This window comes from Trichoderma asperellum, chromosome 6, assembly GCF_020647865.1.
Source record: "Trichoderma asperellum chromosome 6, complete sequence".
NCBI lineage: Eukaryota > Fungi > Ascomycota > Sordariomycetes > Hypocreales > Hypocreaceae > Trichoderma > Trichoderma asperellum.
The window spans coordinates 84,638-108,162 of record NC_089420.1 but is presented as its reverse complement, the minus strand read 5'-3'; the positions used below and the strand labels follow the sequence as shown (position 1 = coordinate 108,162).

Genomic DNA, 23,525 nt, shown 5'->3' with positions numbered 1-23,525 from the left:
CTTGGTCGGAAAGAATAATAGAAAAATGTGACCACGGAGACTCTGCGGTTGCGCGATAGGAGTGATTAGTGTGACAGGCGTTCCTACATGTGCCTGTAGAGTGTAGAGACATGATCTGCGTAAAAGGAGGCAGATCCTCCAGGGGGTGCTTTAGCGCGCTTCTCACTAAAAGCCTTCTACACCAGTCAAGTCCTAGGCAGACCCTGGCAATTCCTCGAATCTTTGGGATTCGCCTAAGGCGCAGCGAGGCAAGATTTCCAAGACGCTCGACCAACAGCATTCACTCGTTTTTTCCCAAAAGTCTATGGGTAATAAACATGGCTTTATTCAGTAGGTAGCACGTGCAAACATTTGCTGCAAGGGGAACCTCATCAATAGCGTGGTTTACGAGGTGTGCATACTGGTAGCTAGCACTGATAGGTGAAGCGTGTCGGTATCTATCGAAAAGCTGCGCAATTGGGCCCTAATAAGGGTATTCAGCTGAGAATTAGAGTTAATAAGAAAGTTTCATTAAGCTTCTCCATAAAAATGCAATCTTGTGTTGGTAGGAACCTCCGTTATATTGGTAAGAAACCTCGGTTACTTCTTCTTCCAAACTCTCATCGCGCAACCATTTTAATTCTTCCCTATTAACTACGGATTCATGGAGTCATGGCCTTGCGTGTCTTCTTCAATGCTAACTACCTACCTAGCCCATTCGCTCATCTTTACAACTCTCCATCTTTACCCCAAACTTTACATTTGCCTACCAAGACTCAACTCACACACTCCCACACAAGGAAGTTTAGCACCCCTCAGCTCTATCATTACGTTATCCACGGAAAACACCCACTACTAGAAATCATTGAACGATCGGCCCCAAATCAAGTGGTATCCGGGAAACCACCAGGGCAAGCACTACTAAGACTACTGATTGCGAATATCATTCAATGAATCAAAATTTAGGTTATCCGCCCACAGCCAAAGTTGACTTGCATCCAGAAGATCTGAATCTACTAAGGATGACAAATCTCCGTCCCAGTCGAATGTGTTGGCTGTTTCCAAGGCTGGTTGTTGCAATATCCCTTCAGGATTTCCATGATCTTCCGCGGTATCTCGAGACGCGGACGATAAAGGCGTTAATTGAGACATATGATGACCTAAAACTAAACAATATTTTAATCAGTGCTGTACAAAATCTCAACAGACTTTTCTTACCTTCCCGAATTGGCTGTAGTAAACCCTGACCGCCAGAAGAACTGTGTCGCAAATTTGCTGCATCGCCTTTGGGGGTCACTGCCTCAGCAGACGATGTTATGTTTTGAATCGGCATAGAAGATCTACGTTGATCGGAGTTTATTAGAACGGGATGGTTAGACTTTCCAGTTATCAAGTCAGTTTCCAGCCGTAGTATAACAGTAACAAGGCTGTCCAAAATTGAGAGACTCTGTGTGGAAATAAGATGCTGTTTCGCAGAGGCGGCGTTGCGGCACATGCGAATAATATGCATAACTCCTGTTTTCGCCCTAGAGCCCATTGTCGTCATTGGTTGTGAGAGGCATATAGCGCAAAGTACCACTCCCGCAGTAAAAAGGGTCATTCCAATATGCATATCGGCGTGTGTTCGTCTAGAAGCATGCAAAGTGGATGAATATTTATATAGCTCGGATATATCCATAGCAGAATCGAGGAGCTGCTGGAGAGAGGGGTTGTTTATTGTGCTGCATGACCTAACTTTGCGTTCTTTATCATTGTATTGAAAAGCTGCAGTGCGGTGGAGAATAATTTGCAAATTATCGTATGTAAGTTGAAGGTTTAGCGCTTGCATCTGGAGTAGAGATATATGTTCTGAACCCTGATCATAGTTTTGTAACTGAAGACTTTCCGGCAGATTCTTCCGCCATTGGAGTAGCTGTTGATGAATGGTATTGATTGTTTCAATTCGTTTTTGTTGCCTCCGTCGTCCAAGGAACAGTCCCATGATTCTATAAAGTCGGAATTTCCATTGGTGATACACTAGTAGGGAATTTTCTGCATTTGTCTGCTGGCCTAACTGGATATCAGACACCATGCCGACATCGCAATCAGAGTCGTCAATGATGCATGGCCGACCGAAGGCAATAGCTGCGTATCTGGTCGGTAGTAGTTAGCTCTGCGTGAGTAAATCTGACATGATAATTGAGATACGAGCAGGTGAAGCTACGGCTTACTTATCAAATACCTCCAATGTCCACCAAGTCCGTCGCCTCTCTTCTCGCTCAGCTGAAGAAATTTCTTTCCATAGGTTTTCGCGGTGTAAGCCAATGACTTGGGCAATCTTAACTCCGCTGCCTGATATGCCTAATCCTGCATTGGGCCGACCATTGAATAAGAGAAAGCTTCCAAGTAAAATGCATATTTGAACTGTCTCCAATGTTGAGCAGCTGATGATTTGTAGGAAACGGGTTTCAATAATCTCTAAAAGGTCTTTGGAAAGCTGCCGATAGTTGACATCATTTTGGTTGGGAGACGGTGCCAATGCCAAGTAGTGAGCTCCAAGTGCTATTACCAGCACACATATCCAAAGAAAGTCGCTGTCATCGTGTGTTGATTGTTGATGGAGGAACTCTTTATATCTGCGTTTAAACGATTCTTCATGAAAAACCTAGGAGCTGGATCAGATTTAGAGGGTAAGAGGTTATGCCGATGCGAAACAAGGACGAAAACCTTACCATCATGAACCAGTCAACAGAAAGAAAAAAGCTTCTCACAATGCCGTCTAGTACATCATCTGGAGGCAGCTGTACTCCAATCAGGTCTCGCCAGCTTCCGGGAGATGGGCGATTGAGAATCATTGGCTTAGCACCACCGGGCAAGGCAGATGTGTCGTGTTCCAGGTACTGGTATGAGCCTGTCTCGACAAACATCTGTAACTTTATCTTTAGTATCTCACCATGATTTATCAAGATCTTATCTCACCATTGTGGTTAAGTTTATGATATTTGACTCCGGGGCGATGACTGTATCCTCGGAGTCAAGGTGATTGGTCCGATCATTACCATTGAAGTCGCCAACCCTTTCGGCTGGCGTTACTGTATCTACCCTCCCGACATTTCGAGGAACGCACTCGACGCCTGCACGAGTACATAATTGACACGGTCTGTCTGTGTCGCACTGCAAGCGTGTTAATGTCCAGCAGAAAAAATCGGTCTTACATCAAGTAAAAAATAACATACACCGAGTTTTCGTTGGCGACATCTTTGACAGGCTGAAGAGACTTTCCGTCGCTTCCGGGGCGCAATCATCCTGATAGAAAGCCTTCCGACGGAGATGCGTAACTTGCAAAGTTGAGAGCCAAGCAGTAAATGTTCGGATGGGGTTCTCCGTCGGACTTTAGAGCGAGCGTGCCTACATATGTACGTACATATCATTACCCCACCTTAGGGCGACGTCACAATTAGCTTATTTAGATTTAGGGCCACACACAGCTTGAAATATTTAGCACATGCGCATGCGTTGGTTAGAACAAGGTCCAAGTGTAAGAAGCGACGAGAGAGGTTATAGCTGCGTGCTGTCTTTTAATTTTATGTTCTACGTATAGTATTCGGATTATAGAATCGCAACTAAATATGATTATATTTTTGACATATGATTAATTAGAATGGTATGATCCGTTTCACTCTAGTTTACATGATGGAGCTGTCCAACACAGACCAAACACCGGTATAACCAATCTATTGATTGCTCAACCAGTGAAGCCGGCATATTGAGTAGCTCACAATAGAAGAAATATTCAACGTAGAGATATCTACACGATATTAATGAGATTCAAGACTAATAAAATAGCAATTCAACAACATATAGCAGGGAATTTAATTGATACAAGTATATAAGTCACAAAGACAGCGGGAATTTCAGCCTGTACTCGCATTCTCACCAATGCTTGGTATTGCCTATGTACCTAGGTACCTAAGTATTCTATTTGCACCCCTTTTCGCATTCCCTTCCTGCCCTTTATTGCTGGACGTATATGGGGAGAGAATTATGAGAGCTGAGCAACTTTCTCAAGAAGTGTCTTGGCAGCCAATTTTCCAAGGTTGTTCGATGCCAATGGGGAATCACCAGTCAGAACAAGCCTATCGCGATAAGTAGAGCCGTCGATGCTTCTATTAAGCGGTGTGATACCGAGCTTGCGGAGCCGCTCGCCGACATACCATTCCATCTTGCCCGGAATATAGCCAATTTCGACATTTGCCCCGTCATCCAGCGTATCCGGAAAAACGTCAATTTGGTAGCCCTCGTAGATAAACTTGCTACCCTCAGGCTTTCCAATATCGGCAGCGAGCATGCTGACTGGTCCGTGACAGAGTGAAATGAAGTAGCGTTGGTTCTCATGAGCCCACCGAAGAACATTTCCGACAGTTGCCGAGAAGGGAATACCATTCAACACACCGTGGCCACCAGGAATAAACACAGCAAGGTATGGAGTGTCCTTGGTAAAGCCCTTACCCCACACATCGTGAAGATTGAGTGGGCTGCGGATTTTTTGCTTGTACTTCTCGTATATGGCTTTGACCGACTCATCCTCATTTGGGAAAGCCCACATCTCCAATTTAACAGGGTCGCCTGAAAGCGTGGCAATATCAATGTCGAACCCCGCAGCATCAAGATGTATCATGGGCAAAAGCATCTCCACAGGGTGGTTGCCTGTCGAAAAAAATTCCCCGTTGGCCATCTTGAGATACCGCTCCTGTGTCGCAATCAAGAGCACCTTCCATTTACCGCCCTTGTATGCGTTGGGGTAATTTGCGCCATCAAAGTCCGTCTTAGACGAGGTGTATTGCGTAAGAGAATAGGGAGATGGGAACCAAGCATCAGCCTCAGCTGTGTCTCGAACAGGTTTGCGATCTGAAGAGCTATCCATTGTTATTAAAAAATGTTGCTGAGAAGCTATTAACTTGTCTGTTCAGATAGTAAAGATCCGAATTATAGGGGTATATGAAATCTCTCGATGTTGGGACGGTCCGCCTTTATAAATATGGCGGTTTGGCCTAAACAAGATATTGAGAATAGGTGAGGAGTTGCGAAAAGTGGGCGTGTGTTCTAACTTCACTCTGAGGGGGTAGTCGACCGAACGTTGCAGCCGGACCATCCGCTTCACATCACTGTTGTAGATCTAGTTAGGTAAGGTAGTGTGGCAAATAGACAAACAAGATCACACATAGAGGATAAAGGGCTAGAAAGTGACGTAGCGCTTGCACCCCCTCGAAGTCTAAAATTCAGCCTAGGTTGTCCCCCTATGCTAACCTTGTTTACTTCGCACGCAAGTATTCTGCCACGCGGGGTATCCCCTCCGACGGAACACTTCCGAGTCTATGATCCATTAGTCTGCGAGCTTTGGATTCTAGTTACCGATCTTCCGGCTTACTACAGACTCATATGCAAGTTGTCCTCGATCAATATCCATAAAATTCGGGTATTCTTAACTTCAGGTCTCGCGATATGAGTACTTTCCATAGCTTAACTATTAATATAATTTGAATCGGTTTCTGAGGATTAATTAAGTTTATACTATGTATTATATGCTACTAGCTAGGCATTTAAACATTTTATTTCACAGTGTATACTAAATTAGGTTTATCTTGGACTAATTAGTGCATGTTCAGCTTCAACCTCTGCTCATTTTAGCTTGGACGAGGTTGGTGGGGTAGGCGAGTTAATCGCAACTTTTTAACTCCCACAGAATGTCTTTGTTACCAAGCGTTATAGCACCGATTTTCCTCCGTCGGAATTCTGTTTGAACGGCGGAGAGTATTTATAAGAAGTGTTGCTGGTATAGATTGAACTGATATTTCTCTATTACTAAAGCCCTATGCGCACTTGGGTGTCAAATGTGATTTGTAAAATTTTAACCCCCTGGTTTCCAGCCCCATAACACCTCTGCTCAATGGTGGTTTCAATCTGGTATTATGGTCGTTTGGCTCAAACGCTCGACAGTTCCCAGACGGACCACTCTACTTAAGATTACATTTCGAGGTGACCACAAAAGCACAATTTGCCACCCACCTTTGACACTCATCCTATATTCTAAGATTTGGCGTCTAATAATTTAAGACCTATGTATAGTTTTGAATTTATGTCGATCATCATACGTCGAATAAAGCCTTGGATGTCGCCCCTACGTTTCTGCTGCTTGATGGAAGATGCAACTTTAGTATAGCCATAACCGATATAAATCCTCCAAGGGCATCAAATACATCCACTGCAGCTTTAGCGTTAATGTCGGCTCTTGAAGAATTCGCTTCCGTAACAACGCGGGCTGTCATCAGATTAGTGTGCCCGTCTAAATGTTATCTCAGAAGTCAATCTTGTCTTTGTTGCACCAATCTCCGTCGGAACTCTTCAATGGCTGTCGATGGTCTTCTAGTGAGATTGGTAATAGCAATTAGGCCCTGTTCGATATAATTAACGCCACTTGATACTATCTGATTTGTAATTTCCACTAGCTTTAAATACGAATATAGTCCAAACAACTAAAACGTAATCTTATAATCTAACTAGCAATATTTCTTTATCGTCGTTAACCTTTCCTAACCGATTCCAGTCAGATATCCCTTACGGTTCAAGATGATGCAAAATAAAGCTCTTGTTTTCAAGAAAATTCCCTCGGACTTTCCTGTCCCCGGGGAACATCTTGTTGTTGAGCCAGTGGGCGGCAATGCGGAGGATCAAGCGCCTCCAAACGGCCTTGTCTTGCAATCCCTTTATAGTAGCTTTGACCCTTACATGCGTCCTCGTATGCGACCTGTAGAAGTCAAATCATACACACCAGCTTTTGCACTCAACCAGCCAATCGACAGTGCCACCATCGCCAAAGTGCTACGATCCAACAATCCAGATTTTCAGGCAGGAGACCTGGTTATCGGCCATCTCCCCATTCAACAATTTAACATATTGGATGGTAGCCAGGCAGCCAAACTTCGTCAACTTGAAAATCCACTGGGCATCGAAGACATCCGCGTGTTTCTCGGAGCTCTTGGCATGCCAGGCCTTACCGCGTATTCGTCTTTATTTGAGATAGGGAAGCCCCAGAAAGGAGAAACAATTTTTGTTTCTGCTGCTAGTGGCGCTGTCGGTCAGTTGGTTGGTCAGCTCGCCAAACATGAAGGATTGAAAGTTATTGGGAGTGTCGGGTCTGATGAGAAGCTGGATTACATAATCCAGGATCTAAAGTTCGATGGGGGCTTCAACTACAAGAAAGAAAAGCCTGCAGACGCATTGGCTCGGCTTGCGCCAGGCGGAATCGACATTTACTACGAAAACGTCGGAGGTGAACATCTTGAAGCTGCCCTTGACGCGTTGAAGGATTTCGGCCGTGTGATTGTCTGTGGTCTGATTTCACAATACAATGCGGAGCCATACCCTATCAAAAACATTAGCAATGTACTATTCAAACGTCTGACCATGAAAGGATTCATTGTCGGCGACGCAGGTATGGGTGACAAGTACGCTAAGGAACATCAGGACCGTCTTCAGCGGTGGATCAAAGATGGATCATTCAAGGCCCTCACCCACAATACTGAGGGTATCGAGAATGCAGCGGAGGGTCTAGTTGGAATCTTTCATGGAAATAATATGGGAAAGGCTGTTTTGAAGTTTTAACTGCTTTTCAATACAGCGATTCGTCAATGCGGTTGACAAAAAACCCACAATCTTTGTAATGATGCTAAAATCTGCCCAAAGCTTACTCTATAAACGTGTAATGTACCTAGATAGATACTTCGTATTTAACATAAATATAGGGTTTATTTAGGCAGATGTCTAAGTAGCAATGCGCTTTAGAGTAGAAAGGACAATTAACGGCATTAGCCCGGAGTGTGGGACTACAGGGCAAATTCATTACAATCACCACCACTGCGCAATGTAACTGTAGTTATTGCAACTAACTATTCTTGCCGCTGGCCAACACTTCGCTCCTTCTCTTATGTAATAACCGGGAAGCCGGCGCCCCCCCATTCGGCCGCTTAATATCCCTGTCGCATTGCGGGAGCCTTTCTCTGTGGGCAGTCTGCCTTCTTAATACCCCCGCGATATACTCGGAATTCCTTCAGATAGATTACGTAGATTTTATAAGCTTTATCCCACAGAATGTAGCTGGTCGGGGTGCTATATAGGGGTAACGGAACTTCAAATGTCTTAATTAAATTTGAAAGAGATAAATATCCTGAATTTTTTCAGGTTGAGCCACCCCTATGACAGCAGAGTCTCTGAACGTTATCTTCGTAATCTATTTTTTTTTACACGCGCACTCTTCAGTATGCAATCTCGATTGGGCTTCCGGAGTGCTCTGATAGCCTGCGCTCAAATTGCAACTGCGACTCTGCAGATCATACCTGGGGCAACCTGGACAACGGCATGTTTTTCTTTTCGTTTCTAGCACTCCCCTTATTACCAATGACGAAGATTGGGGTTCTCTAACGGGTTATGAATAGTCCAACGGCCTACACATGCAGGCCCATGGCGGCGGTCTTATCAAAGTGGACGATACCTTTTACTTGGTGGGGGAGGATCACACGAACGGGGCTGCATTCCAGAACATCAACTGTTATTCATCAAAAGACATGGTGCAGTGGGAATACCTGGGCGCACCACTCTCGCTCACTAATACCACTAGCGACTTAGGACCTGGTCGTGTTGTTGAACGACCCAAGGTGCTGTGGAATGAGCGCACGGGGAAATATGTAATGTGGATGCACATTGACGCAAGTAGCTATGGCGAGGCAAAGGTCGGCGTTGCTATCGGTGATACAGTTTGCGGTAAGTATGAATATCTCACTAGTTTCCAGCCACTAGGTTTCCAGAGTCGAGACATGAGTCTGTTTCAAGATGACGACGGGACAGCGTACCTGTTATCAGAAGATGTATGTTTTATTATTTCAGAAATTTTACAAACCATGGAAATAAGCTGATATAACTGTTGATATAACAATGCAGCGAGCCAACGGCCTTCGCGTCGACCGACTATCTGATGACTACCTAACAGTCGTCAACGAAACGTACCTATGGCCAGATCATATTGAGGCGCCATGTATGGTTAAAATGAGTGGGCGTTATTATATGTTTGGCAGCCACCTGACCGGGTGGGCGCCAAACGACAACGTCTATACAACATCACTGTCAATTACAGGGCCTTGGAGTCCCTGGACAACCTTCGCCCAGAGCGGGACACTTACCTATCAGTCTCAAATCAACTACGTGTTGAAGCTAAGTGATTATGAGGCCTTCTATCTTGGTGATCGCTGGGCCCCAAGCAATCTTGGCAGCAGCTCTTACGTCTGGCTTCCACTCAACATATCTAAGGGATCTGTAAACATGGCATATTTTCCCAGCTGGGTCCCCAATATAAGCGATGCAATAGCACAAAGCTCTTGGACACTGTCTCCGCCAAATAATTACTACGAAGGGGAGATGGGCACATACGCCAATGGAGCAAGGACTGTCAGCTGCTCGGGCTGCTCGGGCGCTGAATCAGCGGGATGGCTGGGCGGTCCCTCGAACGGCACGGTTACTTTCGATCAGATATGGAGTAGCGGTGATACCACGATGACGATTACCATCCAATACAGGAACGGTGACTCGACGCCGAGATTCGGCCAGGTTGTCGTCAATGGTGACACGCCTCTCCAGATCGAGTATCTGCCTAGTGGTTCTAGCGTCTTTAATAGCACACTGCACACATTGCTACAAAAAGGAAACAATACCCTAACATTCGGTGGTGCTGGGAATGCCACTTACGCGGCCGATGTCGATCGATTGATCGTTCCTGTGTCATAGAATAGTAGGACCTTATGGAATGGTGGGTGGGTAGAAGGCATAAATTAAGAGATTAACCAGTCTGAGTTCAAACAAGTTGGAATTAGAACCGAGAGCTAGTATACTAACAGACGGTTTATGTGTGCCATTTGAGCCCTATCCTTCTTTCAATCTTTCATGCACGGCCTCTCTCCCGCTGGTGAATGAACATACTGCACGAGAGAAAAAAAATTTGTTAGCCAGAAGACTAAACTAAAACTTGCATATCAATCTTAAAGAATACTCTCAAAAAATAGACTACAATAAGGCATTCAAGGGCTAGAAGCTGTAAGATAACTTACATTATGAGACTTGAAATTAACCATTGAACCTATCCTATTATAAAACGCGAGAGCTTACTTACTTCAATGACTTTCCTAGAAAATATAAGGTGGGAAGAATATGCTTTCCCCCTTAATTCTCAACAACAATAGAGCTAGTTTGAACTACGTACTAAGCCTCTTGCCCCTGCCTGAAAGACACCTACGAGTGATTGTTGTGCTTGTTTCAAAATTGTTCTTTTTGTATGGTTACTAATTATTTATGGGTTTTCGAACGCACCTGTTCCTCCACAGAGTTCTACGAGGCTGCTATTGAGAAGGCGAAATTCGTGCAGCTGCTACAAATATGACTGTTGAAATAGCTTTTGCTGCCAGCTGCTGGCAAGAGACTAAGCAAAATACCAATCATCATGTGATAAGTTCTACAATTCATGATATGACACCAACACACAAAGAAGTTCAAAGCAAAACACCTCCGACACTGAATGACAGTTATCTCAAATAGACCACAGCGTTGAACTTATTGATCAGCGATATACCTTGTCTTCTCCACAAATCCGGCTCTAGATACCCCAACTCTGTAGCATTTGCGTCGAAAACATAATTTTGCCCAACCCCAGGCGAGTACCTGGGCCAAAAGCTTCCAGGGTTGCCACCATGCACGAAGCTTACCCAGGCCGTGCTCATTTTGTCACTAAGGTCCAAGTAACTCTGGGGTTCTCCGCTGAAGGGGTCAACTGACACCGGCGGATATCCTAACCCAGCCTTGTTGTTGAATACAAAGGCTACCTCTTGGAAGTGCGTGGCCCCAGTAAATGACGTCACTCCATTCGGAATTGTGTTAAAACGGTAACAGTAAGCATCGACATTGTTGCTAGCCCAAGTCTGACAAGTGAGTCGGCGATGAGCGATCATAGTAGCATCTCCATAGTAGGCTGCACTGCGGCGGTAGCTTGATCCAAGGGGCTCAGGAAAGACATCAGAAGGAGGGAGGCCTGTGGGAACAGCCCCATAAGTTATAGTTGCAGGATAGGCAGAGAGAACGGCAGAAGCGTATGGCGCAGGCAAAGTTGCTGCAAGAAGTTAACTTATCGTTCGAAGACATAGGGAGTTAGAATCTTAGAGCTTACATTTAAGTCTGTTGAGGAAGTCTTGGGTAGAGTTAATTCCGATTGGTCCAAAAGCGGTACCTTCATCTGAGTTCGCCCCTGATATAATAGGCACGTGGACGAATTGTCCTCGCTTGAGCTGCAGACTTGTATAGCCCTGGATAAAGTCGCCGTCGACGAGAGGCTGCCAACCGAGGAATGACTGCGTGGTATTGATCCAAGCATTCAGTGTCGCAAATGGGATCTGGCGCAGACATTGCAGCTTGTCAGATGCCGAGCTACATCCCAAGGAATTGACAGCGGTGGTAAAGGAGGTCCTATTCCAACTGCCGAGGTTGCCATAAAAGACGGGATTGCCACTCTCCATGATAGCGCCTCTGAATAGGCAATCATCTCTCCCACCATAAGCTGTGAGGTGCATTCCAACGGAAAGGGCACCAGCTGATTCTCCCCAAATCGTGATTTTGTTTGGGTCGCCTAGGTGAAATTGTTCAGAAAGAGTAAGGATTAAGAATCGCCATATACTTGAAACAGAGCAGTAATCACTTACCCCCGAACGAAACAATATTTTCCTTTAGCCAATGCATCGCCAATCTCTGATCTCTGAATCCCAAGTTCGCAACCCCGTTCTGCAACACCTCGTCACCAGTTATGAACCCCCACATACTCAAGCGGTAATTGATAGACACCGCTATAATAGGTTTGCCAATGTCCACAGACTTCTTCACAATAAAAGATAGGTTGTATCTCTGATCAATACCCGAGCCTTCAGTGAGTCCACCCCCATGGATCCAAAGTGCCACAGGCAGGTTTTGGGCAGCATATCTAGAAGGCCTCACTATGTTAAGATATAAGCAGTCTTCTGATAGCTCAGGATATACCGAGTCATCGCTACCGTAACCGACGCAGGCAGCAGAGTATGTTATTGCGGGTCTAGTGCCAACCCAGGAGGAATTAAGAGATTGAGGGACTCGGAAGCGAAGGTCTCCCACAGGCGGTTGAGCGAAAGGAACACCTAGAAAGTAGTCCTGATTGTATGTTATGGAATGTAATCCAGTATATGTCCCATTTTTCACCGTGGCAGTTGGTGCTGCGCTATCCTGTTCTGCTGCAGGGGCAGCAAGGATAACAGTTGCCCAGACCACAGCACCTATGTGGAATTTTGGGAGCAGCATTACTGTTTGAAACTACTGTGCTTTTTGGAAAAGTAGATTGTTAAGAAATGAAGCGATCTTAACCTGAAGTTTGCCACTATTTCAGCGAAATTTGTACCTGTATATATAGTTCAGTTGACGCGGAATCAACGACATCAAGGAAGTATTGCCATTGCATCATGCACAATGCATAACCAGGATATTGTGGCCAGTGGTTATAAAAAACGCAAGACTGAAAATCAGGGACCAGCACACATAGTAACAACTTCACACACACAAAAGCCACGATCATCCCGCGTTAATGATGCTCTTGTTGATGCTTTGTATGTGGGTATTCTTTCTGTGGTTTCGGTTTTTTTTTTGCACCCGCTTGTGTGGTTACGATGAGAAGTCTCGTATTCGGGCAGGGTTACCCTCTTAGGAAGGCATGCTTCTCCACTTTGGAACGTCAACTGCCGAATTCTTCTCCATGCTTGGTATTGTGGAACAAAGGCAGCGGGGTAGTTGTTGCAATTGGCCAATAGGTTTCTTCACGGTGCTATATCCATGGATCGGGTTCGCCCATAACGGTTGAGACTTTATCCCCCAGGAATCTTACTTTATATTGACTAAATGCAAGTTCATAGTAATACTTCATTTAACTAAATATATGAGTTTTGCTAAACAATGTAAGTAAATTACATAATTTTATTATTTATAAAGTATTCTTGATTTATATATGCTTTAAAACTTATTAGCTTATTTTAAGTATATATACATAAAAATATAGTTGTAGATGCGATAATGCTGTACTATTACATGATGTAAAGCTCAAAATTACCGATATATAATAACCATATCCTTGTAATATTTAATTATTTAGGGTATTTTATATATTATTTGAAGTTTACTTTTATATAGTAGTTTTCATCTCTAGCTTCCTATCCCATCTGGCTCTTTTACCAAATAGCATAATACTAATGCGCTAAGTCAGCATAGTCTCTTGTTTAGGATCAGATATTAGGCTGCGGCTAATATAGAGAGTGCCTGTCGGTGTTATAAAGAGTTATGCACGCCCCGGCGCATAAACGGGTCGAGCTTTACTAACTTTCGAACCCACGTAGGCGCATGTAGGACTGCTATCGTTTGCCTGGATTTTGTAGATCTAGGGGTCGTAACTACCAAGCACATGTCACAACCAAGTGCTTTTGCTTGCCCTAAGCGCACCTATCTCGACCGTTGGCGGGTGGCGCGGTCGCTCTGGTGGGATTATGCACCGAATCTAGCTGTTACGGGGATGTTCCGAGGCTAAGACTTTCGGTGATAGGCCGAGCACACCTCCTTCTGCAAGTATCTCAATGCGAAAGCAAATTTGTCTCTATGGGGATTGATAACTATTCGCCTGCTACACGTTGATAGACGGTGATATTGGGTCCAACGTGAAACTACATGCGTTGGCGTTGTTATTATGAGGAAATCTACGGAGTAGCGTGCCACCACCTTCTTCTGGCCTTCTGGCCTTCTACCCTTCAGTGCATTTCTTTCCTGCCTTCTTTCTCCTTGCTGCTGTTAGCTGAGAATACACTGTACTCGCAAATAAAAAAGAAATATGCGATTCGCTACGCTCCTAGGCGCGCTGTCGTCGCTGCAGGCACTATCGACCGCCCTTACCATGGGTAATGTTATGCGCAATTCTATCACCGCTTTTGCGAAACAAGAAATTGCGGGGCATGAGCTTGCAAAGAGAAGCCTCCTCTCAGACATTCTGACAGACATTAAGAATCTCACCGAGTGCAGTTCTTGCGAAGTGAGTGAGGTTTCTATTAATTGTTTCGTTGATAGAACTCCCTTGACTGATCAACTGGTGGATTCCATAGGCTTTGCTTGAGGTTCTCAAAGTATTGGCTCACTTAGGTAACAATGATTTTGTCAAAGTCATTGTGGAGGTTTGCCAGACACTGGTATGTGAACACCGTAATGAAACCGCTGGAAATTCAAGACTATAGATGCTTACTCAATATCGTGTAGGGAGTTGAAGACAACGATGTCTGGTATGTCGTCCTTTGGTTGCCGACTGAAGTCCGTTTCTCTCTACCTGATCATTTCTCACTCTATCGATTGGCAGCTCTGGAGCAATTGGTCTTGAAGGCCCTATCTTAGCACACGCCCTCCGCCAGATGACTATTGGAACCAAAACTTCGACCCTGTTCTGCCTGACTGTCTTCGGCCTGTGCCAATGGCCCGACGTCGACACCTCATATTCTCCATCCATGACCACCAAGCCGTCGACCTTGCGTCCCGCATCCAGTGGCAAGACGCCAATAAAGGTGGTGCATATTAGCGACATCCACGTCGATCTGAACTATACGATCGGCGCAAGCTGGAACTGTACTAAGAATATCTGCTGCCGCAGCTACACAACTGCTGACGAGCCAGGCAACAATGCCACCCCCGCCGGCGCGTACGGCAACGTCCACTGCGACACTCCGCTGTCGCTCGAGGAGAGCATGTACGCCGCCATCGAGTCCCTCGTGCCAGAGAGGCAGTTCACAATCTTCACAGGAGACGTGGTGGAGGGCGCCGTGTGGATGGTTACTGACGTCGAGGTGTCTAACGACCTCAACAATGCGTACGCGCGCATGCGCGCTCTGGGCAAGACGTACGCCGTGGCGGGTAACCATGATGCATGTCCCGTCAACTCGTTCCCGCCAGCGGATATTGACACTACCATCAGTACGCAGTGGGCGTATGATGCTATGTCGGCCAACTGGGAGACTTGGATCGGGAACACGGCCGCTGCAGAGGTGTCATCTAACTATGGCAGCTACTCTGTTGTCGACAGCTCCGGGCTCCGTATCGTCAGCATCAATACCAACTTCTGGTATAAGCAAAACTTCTGGATGTACGAGAAGAACTGGGAGAGCGACCCGTCCGGCATGTTTGCATGGTTGGTCTCGCAGCTGGAGCAGGCCGAGGCAGCTGGAGAGAGGGTTTGGATTCTTGGTAAGTTCATCGATCATGAGATGCTTGTACCCGAGGATATGATAAAGGGTTAACGTATATATAGGTCATATGCCGATGGGCGCATCAGATACTTTCCATGATGCCTCCTACTACTTTGGTGACCTAGTTTTCCTAACCCTACTAGTGAGGGTACATATTCTGACGATGATTAGATTTGATCATTCAGAGATTCGATGCTACGATCGCTGCAGTCTTCTATGGGTTCGCCTTCTATTGATCTATGATCATTGGGAATAGCTCATGGCTAACAAGGTATGCAGCCATACACACAAAGACGAGTTCGAGATCAGTTATAGCGACTACACTCACCAGGACTTCTCCACTGCCACTATGATGTCTTATATCGCCCCGGCGCTCACGCCGACGTCGGGTAACCCAACGTTCCGGTAAATGCTCAAGACTATTGCGTCATGGCCCCTCTAATACAACGGTTAATGATTTTCCCAAGCGTTTATGATGTTGACCCAGTGACCTTCGGTGTCCTGGACATGACAGTCTATTACGCGGATATCACCTCGGATACGTACCAGACGAACCCAACATGGGAGATTCTGTACTCGGTCAAGGACACCTACGGCAGTCTCCTCGGTGTTACAGATATCGCGACGGAGCTTACGCCTGCGTTTTGGCACAACGTCACCGCTCTTTTTGAGAAAAACGATACAGTGTTCCAAGAGTATATCGGCCGCAAGACCCGCGACTACGATACTTCGACATGTACTGGCTCCTGCAAGATGGCAGAGATATGCCAGCTGCGTGCGGCGCAGTCGCAATACAACTGGTGAGTTCATTTTATATTTGCTCTCGACTCCTAGCCAAGGCTTTCTTTTGTTAAACATGAAGGTAGCGCGATCATTAAACCTGGAATTAATTTCAAGCGTGATACCACCACTGGCGTTGTTGTAGCAGGAGAATGTGACGGGTCTCGGGCTATTCCGATCCTCTCGTCAATGGCCAATGTGACCGGTGTTCAGGCGCTTCGAGATGCGCTGGTCATGATTCTCGGGAGCTCGATCCTGAATATAACAGTTCCGTCGAACTACACAGTTAATGGAACAACTATTTGATATCGCTAATAATGATTTAACAATCTGAGGAGAGCGGGGATATGTGTATACCTCGTATGCATTGCGAGGTGAGGCTGTCATAGCCATTCTATTGCAAATATAATCTTGACGCAAGAGTTATATTTGAAGAATACGATTGGAATCAACACGTGATATTTCCGGACCGGACATTCTACATGTGAATCAATTAGGAGGTGAATGTTTTTTAAAGGTTTTTCTTAGTGTTAGAACGATGAGTTGGATTGTGCTAAGGAGGTATCGCATGCTTGTGGTTTCTCCATATCCCCGTAAGACACCCGGTCCTGTAATGGCCCGCATCAGCTTCTCAGCAGAAATTTGAGAACGGCAGCACTTCATACCGTTCCTATCCCTCCGTTTTGTGATTTGGATCCATTATTTTAATCGCGGCATCACCGTGAAAAATATACTACATCGCTGGATCTCAATGTAGCCGCATTAAGCAAGCTAACTATGTCACGACGGTCTGGGTCAAATTCTGCAGCAGGCAGAAGCAGTCGGCGAGGAGCCAACTACTAATACATTAGAGTAACTACCTCGCAAATAATAGTTGTGGAACTGTTTTATTGCAGCCGGAAGAAAAATTTACAAACTCTAAACGGTTATTGTTTTGGTTGGCGGGACTTGACTCGGTTTCAAAGTGAAACGTCGGAAACATATTGTCTTGAGGGCCTCGGCCAGTGCAATCCAGACAATCAGGCATGTGTCTTTGCAAGATAGAATGATTTTTACGGTAATATCTCTCTGATAACAGCTGAAGTTCTCCGGGATTATCCTTGAATGGTAAAATTATACTTTAAGTGTCTGAATTAGTTTGAGGAATGAGACATCTTGCTTTAAGGAGAACTTCCACGATCCAAGCAGGCACATATTCCTACCCAAATAAACCTATTGGATTAGGAGCACCAAGATGAACCTTATACTGGTTTTCGATGAGGCAAATATAATAATAACAAGAATAAAAATGTTTTCACGGGAATATACTACAAGTGCTATTTCTGCCCCTAGGCATAACTTAAGGTAAAGGAACATTGCTCCTCCATAAGGTGCTTTGCTAGAATTCTCCCCATTTCTTACAATAGAACTATCTCTAGCTACATGTACACTTCATTTACTCTCTAGAGTCTAAGGGTTGACAGGGAGCCAGGCTGGCGCCATAGTCGAAGCAGTCCGAGGGACAATTAATGCTCCGTTCCAACCATATCTCAGAGCGAGCTCTCCATAGTTTCTAGGAAAGTCTAGCCTGCCCCCCTAGTATTCTCATATTGACTGATCATAGTTCCAGACCCTGATGTGCACAACGTCCCATATCCCACCCCCGACTAGTTGCTCCGTTGACATGGCAGCACTAGCGAGCCGGAATGGATCGCGTTATCCAGAAGCTGGTTTCCACTTCGCTTGGGTGGCCTTGCAGTCAAAAATCCAAAGTGCATCTCCATTCCAAATTCACGGATCGTTGTCGTTCATATCGACATGGAGGTCCGTGTTGCGAAATCCCGATCTGGAGGTGCTTCACATATCTCTTAGCAGCCACAAGGAGATTTACAATATAGGCTATATATATCGCAAACACTACTCTCAACTCTATGTTAAAAATCAGACGTTTGTGGCGTGGGCGAATATGTACCAGGAACACCAGTAGGGTAATATAGAGACGCCTTATTCTGTATTCAAGCAGCATTAAAACAAGCGGAGCTTGTATAAGGCAGTACCTACAGTGGGGTGTCAAAAGTCTCTTGTCGGCTTGTAATGCACACCAAAATCCACCTAAACTTATACTTTTTAAATATAAATAAAAATAAACTTACTTATTAAAATAAGCTAAAATTTTATTATTATATATATAATTACTTAATAAATATTATATAAAAGCTTTTTTAAATATAAATAAAATATTTATTAAAATATACTTAAGTATATATAATAAAAGAAAATTTATATATAAAAAGTAAATAAAATTATATAAATAAATTTTTTTAATATTTTAAAATTATACTATTAAATAAAAATTTATTTATTTTTAAAAAATATTTTATTATAAAACTATAAGTAAAATTATATATAAAATTAATTTTTTTTTAATTAAAGGTTTTAATTTTTATTAAGCTTTGTAAATATAATATACTTTAAAAAAAAATTTATATATAAGGGTTATAAACCCTAATAATTTTATTATTATAGATTCAGGCTTTGCCTGCCTATAGCTATAGGGCCTTATATAGCTAGTTAAATAAGTTAATTGGCGACTTATTTAATGTGTATTCTTTTGCATAGTGCAATTGGATAGGGCCCTATCAGGCCCTGAAGGCCGTTATGCTAGCTATTGTTTAGCCCTTATAGGGTCAGTCCTTTATATTTATAATAATAATATAAAATTAAAAAAAAGAATTAATACTAATACTTTTTAAAATAATATCTTTTTAACAATATAATATATATATATATATATATATAACTTATATTAGGCTAGTTATTAATATTTCAAGATTAGTGTTGTATTTTAGGGCAGGCTAAGCGCTAACCCCACAAGAGACTTTTGATACAGCGCTTATATTACAGCGCTATCCGCTATAATACATTTGTAGTTACTATAGTACAGCGCTTATATAGAATCAGGGGATATAAGTCTGCGAACGCTGAAAAATTAGGTTTATATAAGAGGAATTTTACATAAGTTCAACCACTATAAAAGTACTTTACTTAAGAGAAAGAATAAAACAAGCCTCGTAAAATAATAAATTAATATATTTTAAAGCATTATATGCTAATAATAATGCTATGTGTGTTTTTTATATTTATTTATAATTTTCTTAATTTTGTAAGATTTAGTGTAACTTTGCATAGCGTTTGTAGACTTCTGACACCTAGCTGTACTGTAACATGGCGCTTATCTGCTATAACACAGCGGCATTTCTTTCTAACAATACAGTGCTTTATTTTAATTGATTAGCAGGTCCACTTAGATACCGGATACGCCACCATGCTTTAGTTTAAAGGTATAGCAGGTAGTTAGATCAGTGGGAACGAATTAAAAAACAGGAAAAATAACTGCAGTGCATTGGTTATAGAGTACAGATAATGCAGCCGGGTTGTAGAAGTTGCTCCGTTTCTAACTCTCCGGATATTGATCCTTCGCACCCCACAATTGAGAATCTCTCCGAAACCATAGTAGATCTTCCGTGTCCATAAATCTACATGTAATAATGGATAAAGTAGCGGAACGAAATAGCCTACCGCTGCTTTGCCGGTCTGAAAAGAACTCTTCATTTACTGCACAAGGGAGACGGGGCTATTCAATATTATGATCTTGCTGCTGGTTTTATCCTTATAAATAATATGCAAGACTGCCGAGGAAATGAGCTTATGTGCCAACCCTTCCCAACAAAATGCATGGGCTGAGTCTTGCACTTTCTTTTCTCTCAAAGCTACCCAGACCCATTCGCGAAGCCATCATGCCCGATATGCTCATTCCCCCGATCACGAATGATCCTTCCAAGGTCCAACTTGCCCGTATCAGTCATGTCTACTTTGAACACCATGATCTGGACAAGTTTAGAGAATTTGCAAAAGACTTTGGATTTGCTGAGGCCGAGGTTGCTAAAGATTGTATATACTTTCGTGGGTATGGGGTAGACCCTTATGTTTACGTAGCGACCAAAAGCAAAGATGGAAAGCCTCGGTTTCTCGGGCCAGCATTTGTTGCAGCATCAGAAGAAGAATTCCAAAAGGCAAGCAGCATCAAGGGGGCCAAGGTAATGGACTTAGGTAGTGCTCCGGGTGGTGGTAAAATCGTTACCTTTAGCCGTCCGGATGACACCTTCTTTCATGTGGTTTATGGACAGGAAGAGAGAGTGATGTCGAAAGAAGAGCCTTCAGCGACACATGAGCAACAGGGTGCGTTTAATAAACCTTTTAACAAACCGAGACTAGGTAAGCACTTGAAGAGACCGCCTATACTTATGTATGCCTGAGAAGAAGCACTGACGTCCCGTAGGCAAATTTCAACGTTATCATCCCGGTCCAGCACTTGTACACAAATTGGGCCATTTTGGTTACGTCGTACCGGAATTTGATCAAGAACTCGAGTGGTATACATCAAACTTCAATTTTGTGCCTTCCGACATTTTGTATCACTGGGACTTTTCCAACATTGACGTCTTGACTTTTATGCACCTCGATCTTGGCGAAGAATACTCAGACCACCACTGCTTTTTCATGCAAAGGGCAGAACCGCACGTCAAGAAGACATTTGTCCACCACACCTCATATGAAGTCGCGGATTTTGATACCCAATTGCTTGGGCATGACTGGTTAGCCAAAAAAGGATGGGAAAGTGTCTGGGGGGTAGGTCGCCACGTGCTGGGAAGTCAAATATTTGACTACTGGCGTGATTCAAGTGGATTCAAGATAGAACATTATACCGACGGTGATGTCGTGAATACACATATCCCGACAAAAAGGGACGTGGTTGGACCGTTTTCGGTTTGGGGTCCGGAGGTGCCGAAGGATTTTGGGGATAAGAGCTCTTGAAACAACAGGTTAGTCATGGGCTCAATTGGTACAATCTGTGGAGAAGTTGCAGAAAAATATTCAATGATTGTCTTCGGTATACAGGCCGTCTAAACTCGAGCGAAGTTGTCTGGTTCATATACATAATGTCAAGTTGTATATGTCTGATCAGATCAGACCATGGTCAAGACAACTTGTATTTACCTTTCTTTTAAGAATAATTTATCATTGATTAGCTATATAGATAAACCAAATTTGGCCACAATAGCCCAAGAAGCTTCAATTTTTAGTGGCACGATTGAGATCGCTGGACACCCTTTTCTGAAACAGAGTCGGAGCTGCTATTACCAACTAGGCACAGTTTTCAACATTTGTTTGGATGGATGAAAGAAATCGTAACCATCTGGGGTGTAGTGGTGCTTCAAAGTTAGAGATAATATACTGGATATGCCGACTTGACAATGGACTTTTTAATGTTTCTTTAACACCCTTGAAAGATACTAGAGCTAATGTCAAAATTATCCAACTATGTAATGTGGTATGAGGGGATCAACGTACGGATAAGAAGCCTTGATAATGTCCAGTATCTAGCAAAATGCTCCAACTGAACGAGTAGAACGGATTCATGATGCTCATAATTGGACAGATAGGAAGATGAAACCATGTCCGACTTAGTATGAACGTGAACAAATATAAGAGCAGTAAATATTATGAAACATATTGCAGGGTCTACACATAGAGAATATGTAGGATTCCATTGAGCCAAAATTGTCGCAATATTCTCGGCTGTTTCTAAAACTTGTTGCCAGGCCAGCAGCCACTCTTCGCCCGCAGCGCATTGCCCGCAGCTCAGGAGAGCAATTAAAATTTTTGACATGTGGAGGTGAAGGATTGCCACCAATCTAGCATGATGCATCATAGGCATTTCATTTTGCAAGGCATTGCGCATAGGATTGAGAAAATGGGGCGGGAGGGAAAGTATAAGCAGTGAAAGTTGATCTTGCAGTTCCTTTGGCCGATCCTTGGAGCCTTCGTACTTATTCAAGAGGTACTGCCTCAAACCACGCCCGACCTGCCGCATCGCTGTAACAGTAAGTAAGTGAGTATTAAAATCTACTGTCTCTGGTAGATCCGAAGCGATAGCTGGCAAGAGGCTCTTCAGGTGGTTCAAAGAGGGCGGCAAGAATAGCAGGTCTTTCGATGTAGCGAATTCAGGGGCCAGTTGCAATCTTGATGTCGCAGTTTTGAGCAGCGAAGTCCGAATAATTCCTTCCTCAACCATATATGGCGTCCCGGAGGCCAGGTTCGCATATGAGTCAAGACGGTATATGCACCACCATAATAGTCTCCAATCGTCAATTTTCTCTTGGGTCATACCCTCTCTATCAGGAAAGACCCTCTGCTTGGTATCGAAACGATCAAGGCCGATCCAATACGCTATTCGCACTAGCTTTGCGATTCTCATCCACGCCTGTTGCCCGGGGAACTGATGAAATTCGTAAAATGACAATAAACAAGCTTTACGCAACTGGTCCAATGATGGTGAGTTTCCTAATAATTCCTCTTGCAAAGCACCTGAGCTAAGGAGTCTCTCGATCTGAGATTCAAGTTCTGTTGCGTCAAGTGAAGTAAATGAGAATTGTACCAGTTTGGCTGTTAGCAATGAGATTGTTCGTACCATGTCATGACTCTGCGTAGAATCTGCATAGCTACTTGGGCTGGAAAAGAGTGGAATAGCATGATGAATTGTGATCCAAAATTCCTGCAATCTTTACCGCCCCAAGATTATTAGCTATTACAACTTCTGGTAAATGTGTGGAGTGGGCTTACAGATACTTTTCCTCTTCCGCAGTTATTCTTCCCTCGGAAGAGATAGATGGTCCTGATGGTCTCTCAATGGATTGTTGGTGCTCTTCAAATTGACCACCATTTTGGATGAGGCCATGTAACGTATCATAGAGCTCTATGTGCTCTAAGTTGTCCAGACTTGGCGGGTCACTGTAGTGCCCTATAGAGTAGCATTATTATCAAGTTGATTTGCCGGATATGGGGCGACGCATCAAATAGAGAGCACGTTGGGACCTACCAGAGCTTCGTTGTACGCCGCTCTGCTTTGAAAAAGTACCTCGGCGTGACCCTCGCCGTGGGCCAGGTTTGCGCCGAGCCGAGGAGTAAGTGCATGCATGATCACGCTCCAAGCAGCGAGAGCATGTTGGTCGTCCTTGATCACCTATGCGTGTACTGTGTTATTCGACCCACGTTATGCAATTTCATGCAAGAGCAACTGACATTTGACTTTCTTCCTGAGCTTAACATTAGTTATCGCTATTCAGGATGATACAGTCCTCACGGATGGGACAAAGCTCACCGAATGCAATTATCACAAACTCTGGAGGCCGGCGCGGCTTGATCTTGCGAGTAAAACGGCTCTTCCGGCTCCCTACCTGAGCGGCGGAACAGTGTCATTGTCGCTTTTTAAGAGTTGTTTTATCCTATTAAAGCCTAGAAAGCTTCGCTGCAATGCCCCAACAGCTCAAGCGATAAAACATGGGTGATAGAATGAAGTTTGGGTTC

The 23,525-nt window shown here is 44.0% G+C and overlaps 8 protein-coding genes across 10 annotated transcripts; 4 read left to right on the top strand and 4 right to left on the bottom strand.

The window, feature by feature from the left end:
• Positions 1-642: 642 nt before the first annotated feature.
• On the bottom strand, positions 643-3,308 carry TrAFT101_009485 (uncharacterized protein). The gene is made up of 6 exons (XM_024908123.2): positions 3,195-3,308; positions 2,938-3,132; positions 2,691-2,885; positions 2,190-2,623; positions 1,198-2,111; positions 643-1,145 (listed from the first exon to the last, which is right to left on the bottom strand). Exons 1-6 carry the CDS (start codon positions 3,261-3,263, stop codon positions 907-909), a joined length of 2,046 nt encoding a protein of 681 aa, XP_024761579.2. The 5' UTR covers positions 3,264-3,308; the 3' UTR covers positions 643-906.
• Positions 3,309-3,875: 567 nt separating this feature from the next.
• TrAFT101_009484 (uncharacterized protein) lies at positions 3,876-5,119 on the bottom strand. The gene has a single exon (XM_024908124.2). The coding sequence runs from the start codon at positions 4,880-4,882 to the stop codon at positions 4,001-4,003; it is 882 nt and encodes a 293-aa protein (XP_024761580.1). The 5' UTR covers positions 4,883-5,119; the 3' UTR covers positions 3,876-4,000.
• A 1,453-nt stretch (positions 5,120-6,572) lies between these two features.
• Positions 6,573-7,620, top strand: TrAFT101_009483 (uncharacterized protein; the record flags this gene model as incomplete). The annotated part of the gene is made up of 1 exon (XM_024909811.2): positions 6,573-7,620. Exon 1 carries the CDS (start codon positions 6,586-6,588, stop codon positions 7,618-7,620), a length of 1,035 nt encoding a protein of 344 aa, XP_024761581.2. The 5' UTR covers positions 6,573-6,585.
• Positions 7,621-8,108: 488 nt separating this feature from the next.
• On the top strand, positions 8,109-9,925 carry TrAFT101_009482 (uncharacterized protein). 2 transcript variants are annotated; one of them, XM_024909812.2, is made up of 3 exons: positions 8,109-8,371; positions 8,451-8,879; positions 8,953-9,925. In XM_024909812.2, exons 1-3 carry the CDS (start codon positions 8,276-8,278, stop codon positions 9,790-9,792), a joined length of 1,365 nt encoding a protein of 454 aa, XP_024761582.2. In that variant the 5' UTR covers positions 8,109-8,275; the 3' UTR covers positions 9,793-9,925. The 2 variants fall into 2 exon arrangements, with proteins under 2 accessions (XP_024761582.2, XP_065984793.1); XM_066128673.1 differs by having other exon boundaries at positions 8,109-8,879.
• Positions 9,926-10,521: 596 nt separating this feature from the next.
• On the bottom strand, positions 10,522-12,417 carry TrAFT101_009481 (uncharacterized protein). Its single transcript, XM_066128672.1, has 3 exons — positions 11,751-12,417; positions 11,222-11,677; positions 10,522-11,164 (listed from the first exon to the last, which is right to left on the bottom strand). The coding sequence occupies exons 1-3, from the start codon at positions 12,373-12,375 to the stop codon at positions 10,584-10,586; spliced, it is 1,662 nt and encodes a 553-aa protein (XP_065984792.1). The 5' UTR covers positions 12,376-12,417; the 3' UTR covers positions 10,522-10,583.
• Positions 12,418-13,737: 1,320 nt separating this feature from the next.
• TrAFT101_009480 (uncharacterized protein) lies at positions 13,738-16,862 on the top strand. Of its 2 annotated transcripts, XM_024900018.2 has the most exons (9): positions 13,738-14,140; positions 14,211-14,294; positions 14,362-14,384; positions 14,459-15,336; positions 15,401-15,454; positions 15,510-15,558; positions 15,618-15,743; positions 15,806-16,138; positions 16,205-16,862. In XM_024900018.2, the coding sequence occupies exons 1-9, from the start codon at positions 13,943-13,945 to the stop codon at positions 16,422-16,424; spliced, it is 1,965 nt and encodes a 654-aa protein (XP_024761584.2). In that variant the 5' UTR covers positions 13,738-13,942; the 3' UTR covers positions 16,425-16,862. The 2 variants fall into 2 exon arrangements, with proteins under 2 accessions (XP_024761584.2, XP_065984791.1); XM_066128671.1 differs by having other exon boundaries at positions 15,618-16,138; positions 16,205-16,780.
• A 3,017-nt stretch (positions 16,863-19,879) lies between these two features.
• On the top strand, positions 19,880-21,128 carry TrAFT101_009479 (uncharacterized protein). The gene is made up of 2 exons (XM_024902521.2): positions 19,880-20,372; positions 20,437-21,128. Exons 1-2 carry the CDS (start codon positions 19,895-19,897, stop codon positions 20,970-20,972), a joined length of 1,014 nt encoding a protein of 337 aa, XP_024761585.2. The 5' UTR covers positions 19,880-19,894; the 3' UTR covers positions 20,973-21,128.
• Positions 21,129-21,155: 27 nt separating this feature from the next.
• TrAFT101_009478 (uncharacterized protein) lies at positions 21,156-23,513 on the bottom strand. Its single transcript, XM_024908125.2, has 6 exons — positions 23,320-23,513; positions 23,241-23,254; positions 23,038-23,181; positions 22,782-22,959; positions 21,510-22,720; positions 21,156-21,451 (listed from the first exon to the last, which is right to left on the bottom strand). The coding sequence occupies exons 1-6, from the start codon at positions 23,415-23,417 to the stop codon at positions 21,303-21,305; spliced, it is 1,794 nt and encodes a 597-aa protein (XP_024761586.2). The 5' UTR covers positions 23,418-23,513; the 3' UTR covers positions 21,156-21,302.
• Between the last annotated feature and the right edge of the window lie 12 nt (positions 23,514-23,525).

What these genes read in the sequence shown, in the direction of transcription:
- TrAFT101_009480 (XM_024900018.2), top strand. Translation starts at nt 13,943, where the DNA reads ATGCGATTCGCTACGCTCCTAGGCGCGCTGTCGTCGCTGCAGGCACTA. An exon ending in AGAGAGGGTTTGGATTCTTG is followed by an intron (nt 15,337 to 15,400) that starts GTAAGTTCATCG and finishes ACGTATATATAG; the next exon opens with GTCATATGCCGATGGGCGCA. An exon ending in GCGCAGTCGCAATACAACTG is followed by an intron (nt 16,139 to 16,204) that starts GTGAGTTCATTT and finishes ACATGAAGGTAG; the next exon opens with CGCGATCATTAAACCTGGAA.
- TrAFT101_009482 (XM_024909812.2), top strand. Translation starts at nt 8,276, where the DNA reads ATGCAATCTCGATTGGGCTTCCGGAGTGCTCTGATAGCCTGCGCTCAA. An exon ending in CTGGGGCAACCTGGACAACG is followed by an intron (nt 8,372 to 8,450) that starts GCATGTTTTTCT and finishes GGTTATGAATAG; the next exon opens with TCCAACGGCCTACACATGCA. An exon ending in CGTACCTGTTATCAGAAGAT is followed by an intron (nt 8,880 to 8,952) that starts GTATGTTTTATT and finishes ATAACAATGCAG; the next exon opens with CGAGCCAACGGCCTTCGCGT.
- TrAFT101_009478 (XM_024908125.2), bottom strand. Translation starts at nt 23,417, where the DNA reads ATGACACTGTTCCGCCGCTCAGGTAGGGAGCCGGAAGAGCCGTTTTAC. An exon ending in CGGCGTACAACGAAGCTCTG is followed by an intron (nt 22,960 to 23,037) that starts GTAGGTCCCAAC and finishes GCTACTCTATAG; the next exon opens with GGCACTACAGTGACCCGCCA. An exon ending in GCGGAAGAGGAAAAGTATCT is followed by an intron (nt 22,721 to 22,781) that starts GTAAGCCCACTC and finishes GGGGCGGTAAAG; the next exon opens with ATTGCAGGAATTTTGGATCA.
- TrAFT101_009485 (XM_024908123.2), bottom strand. Translation starts at nt 3,263, where the DNA reads ATGATTGCGCCCCGGAAGCGACGGAAAGTCTCTTCAGCCTGTCAAAGA. An exon ending in CTGTTGACTGGTTCATGATG is followed by an intron (nt 2,624 to 2,690) that starts GTAAGGTTTTCG and finishes TCCAGCTCCTAG; the next exon opens with GTTTTTCATGAAGAATCGTT. An exon ending in ACATTGGAGGTATTTGATAA is followed by an intron (nt 2,112 to 2,189) that starts GTAAGCCGTAGC and finishes ACTACCGACCAG; the next exon opens with ATACGCAGCTATTGCCTTCG.
- TrAFT101_009481 (XM_066128672.1), bottom strand. Translation starts at nt 12,375, where the DNA reads ATGCTGCTCCCAAAATTCCACATAGGTGCTGTGGTCTGGGCAACTGTT. An exon ending in AAATATTGTTTCGTTCGGGG is followed by an intron (nt 11,678 to 11,750) that starts GTAAGTGATTAC and finishes AATTTCACCTAG; the next exon opens with GCGACCCAAACAAAATCACG. An exon ending in CTTCCTCAACAGACTTAAAT is followed by an intron (nt 11,165 to 11,221) that starts GTAAGCTCTAAG and finishes AACTTCTTGCAG; the next exon opens with CAACTTTGCCTGCGCCATAC.
- TrAFT101_009479 (XM_024902521.2), top strand. Translation starts at nt 19,895, where the DNA reads ATGCCCGATATGCTCATTCCCCCGATCACGAATGATCCTTCCAAGGTC. An exon ending in TTTTAACAAACCGAGACTAG is followed by an intron (nt 20,373 to 20,436) that starts GTAAGCACTTGA and finishes GACGTCCCGTAG; the next exon opens with GCAAATTTCAACGTTATCAT.
- TrAFT101_009484 (XM_024908124.2), bottom strand. Translation starts at nt 4,882, where the DNA reads ATGGATAGCTCTTCAGATCGCAAACCTGTTCGAGACACAGCTGAGGCT.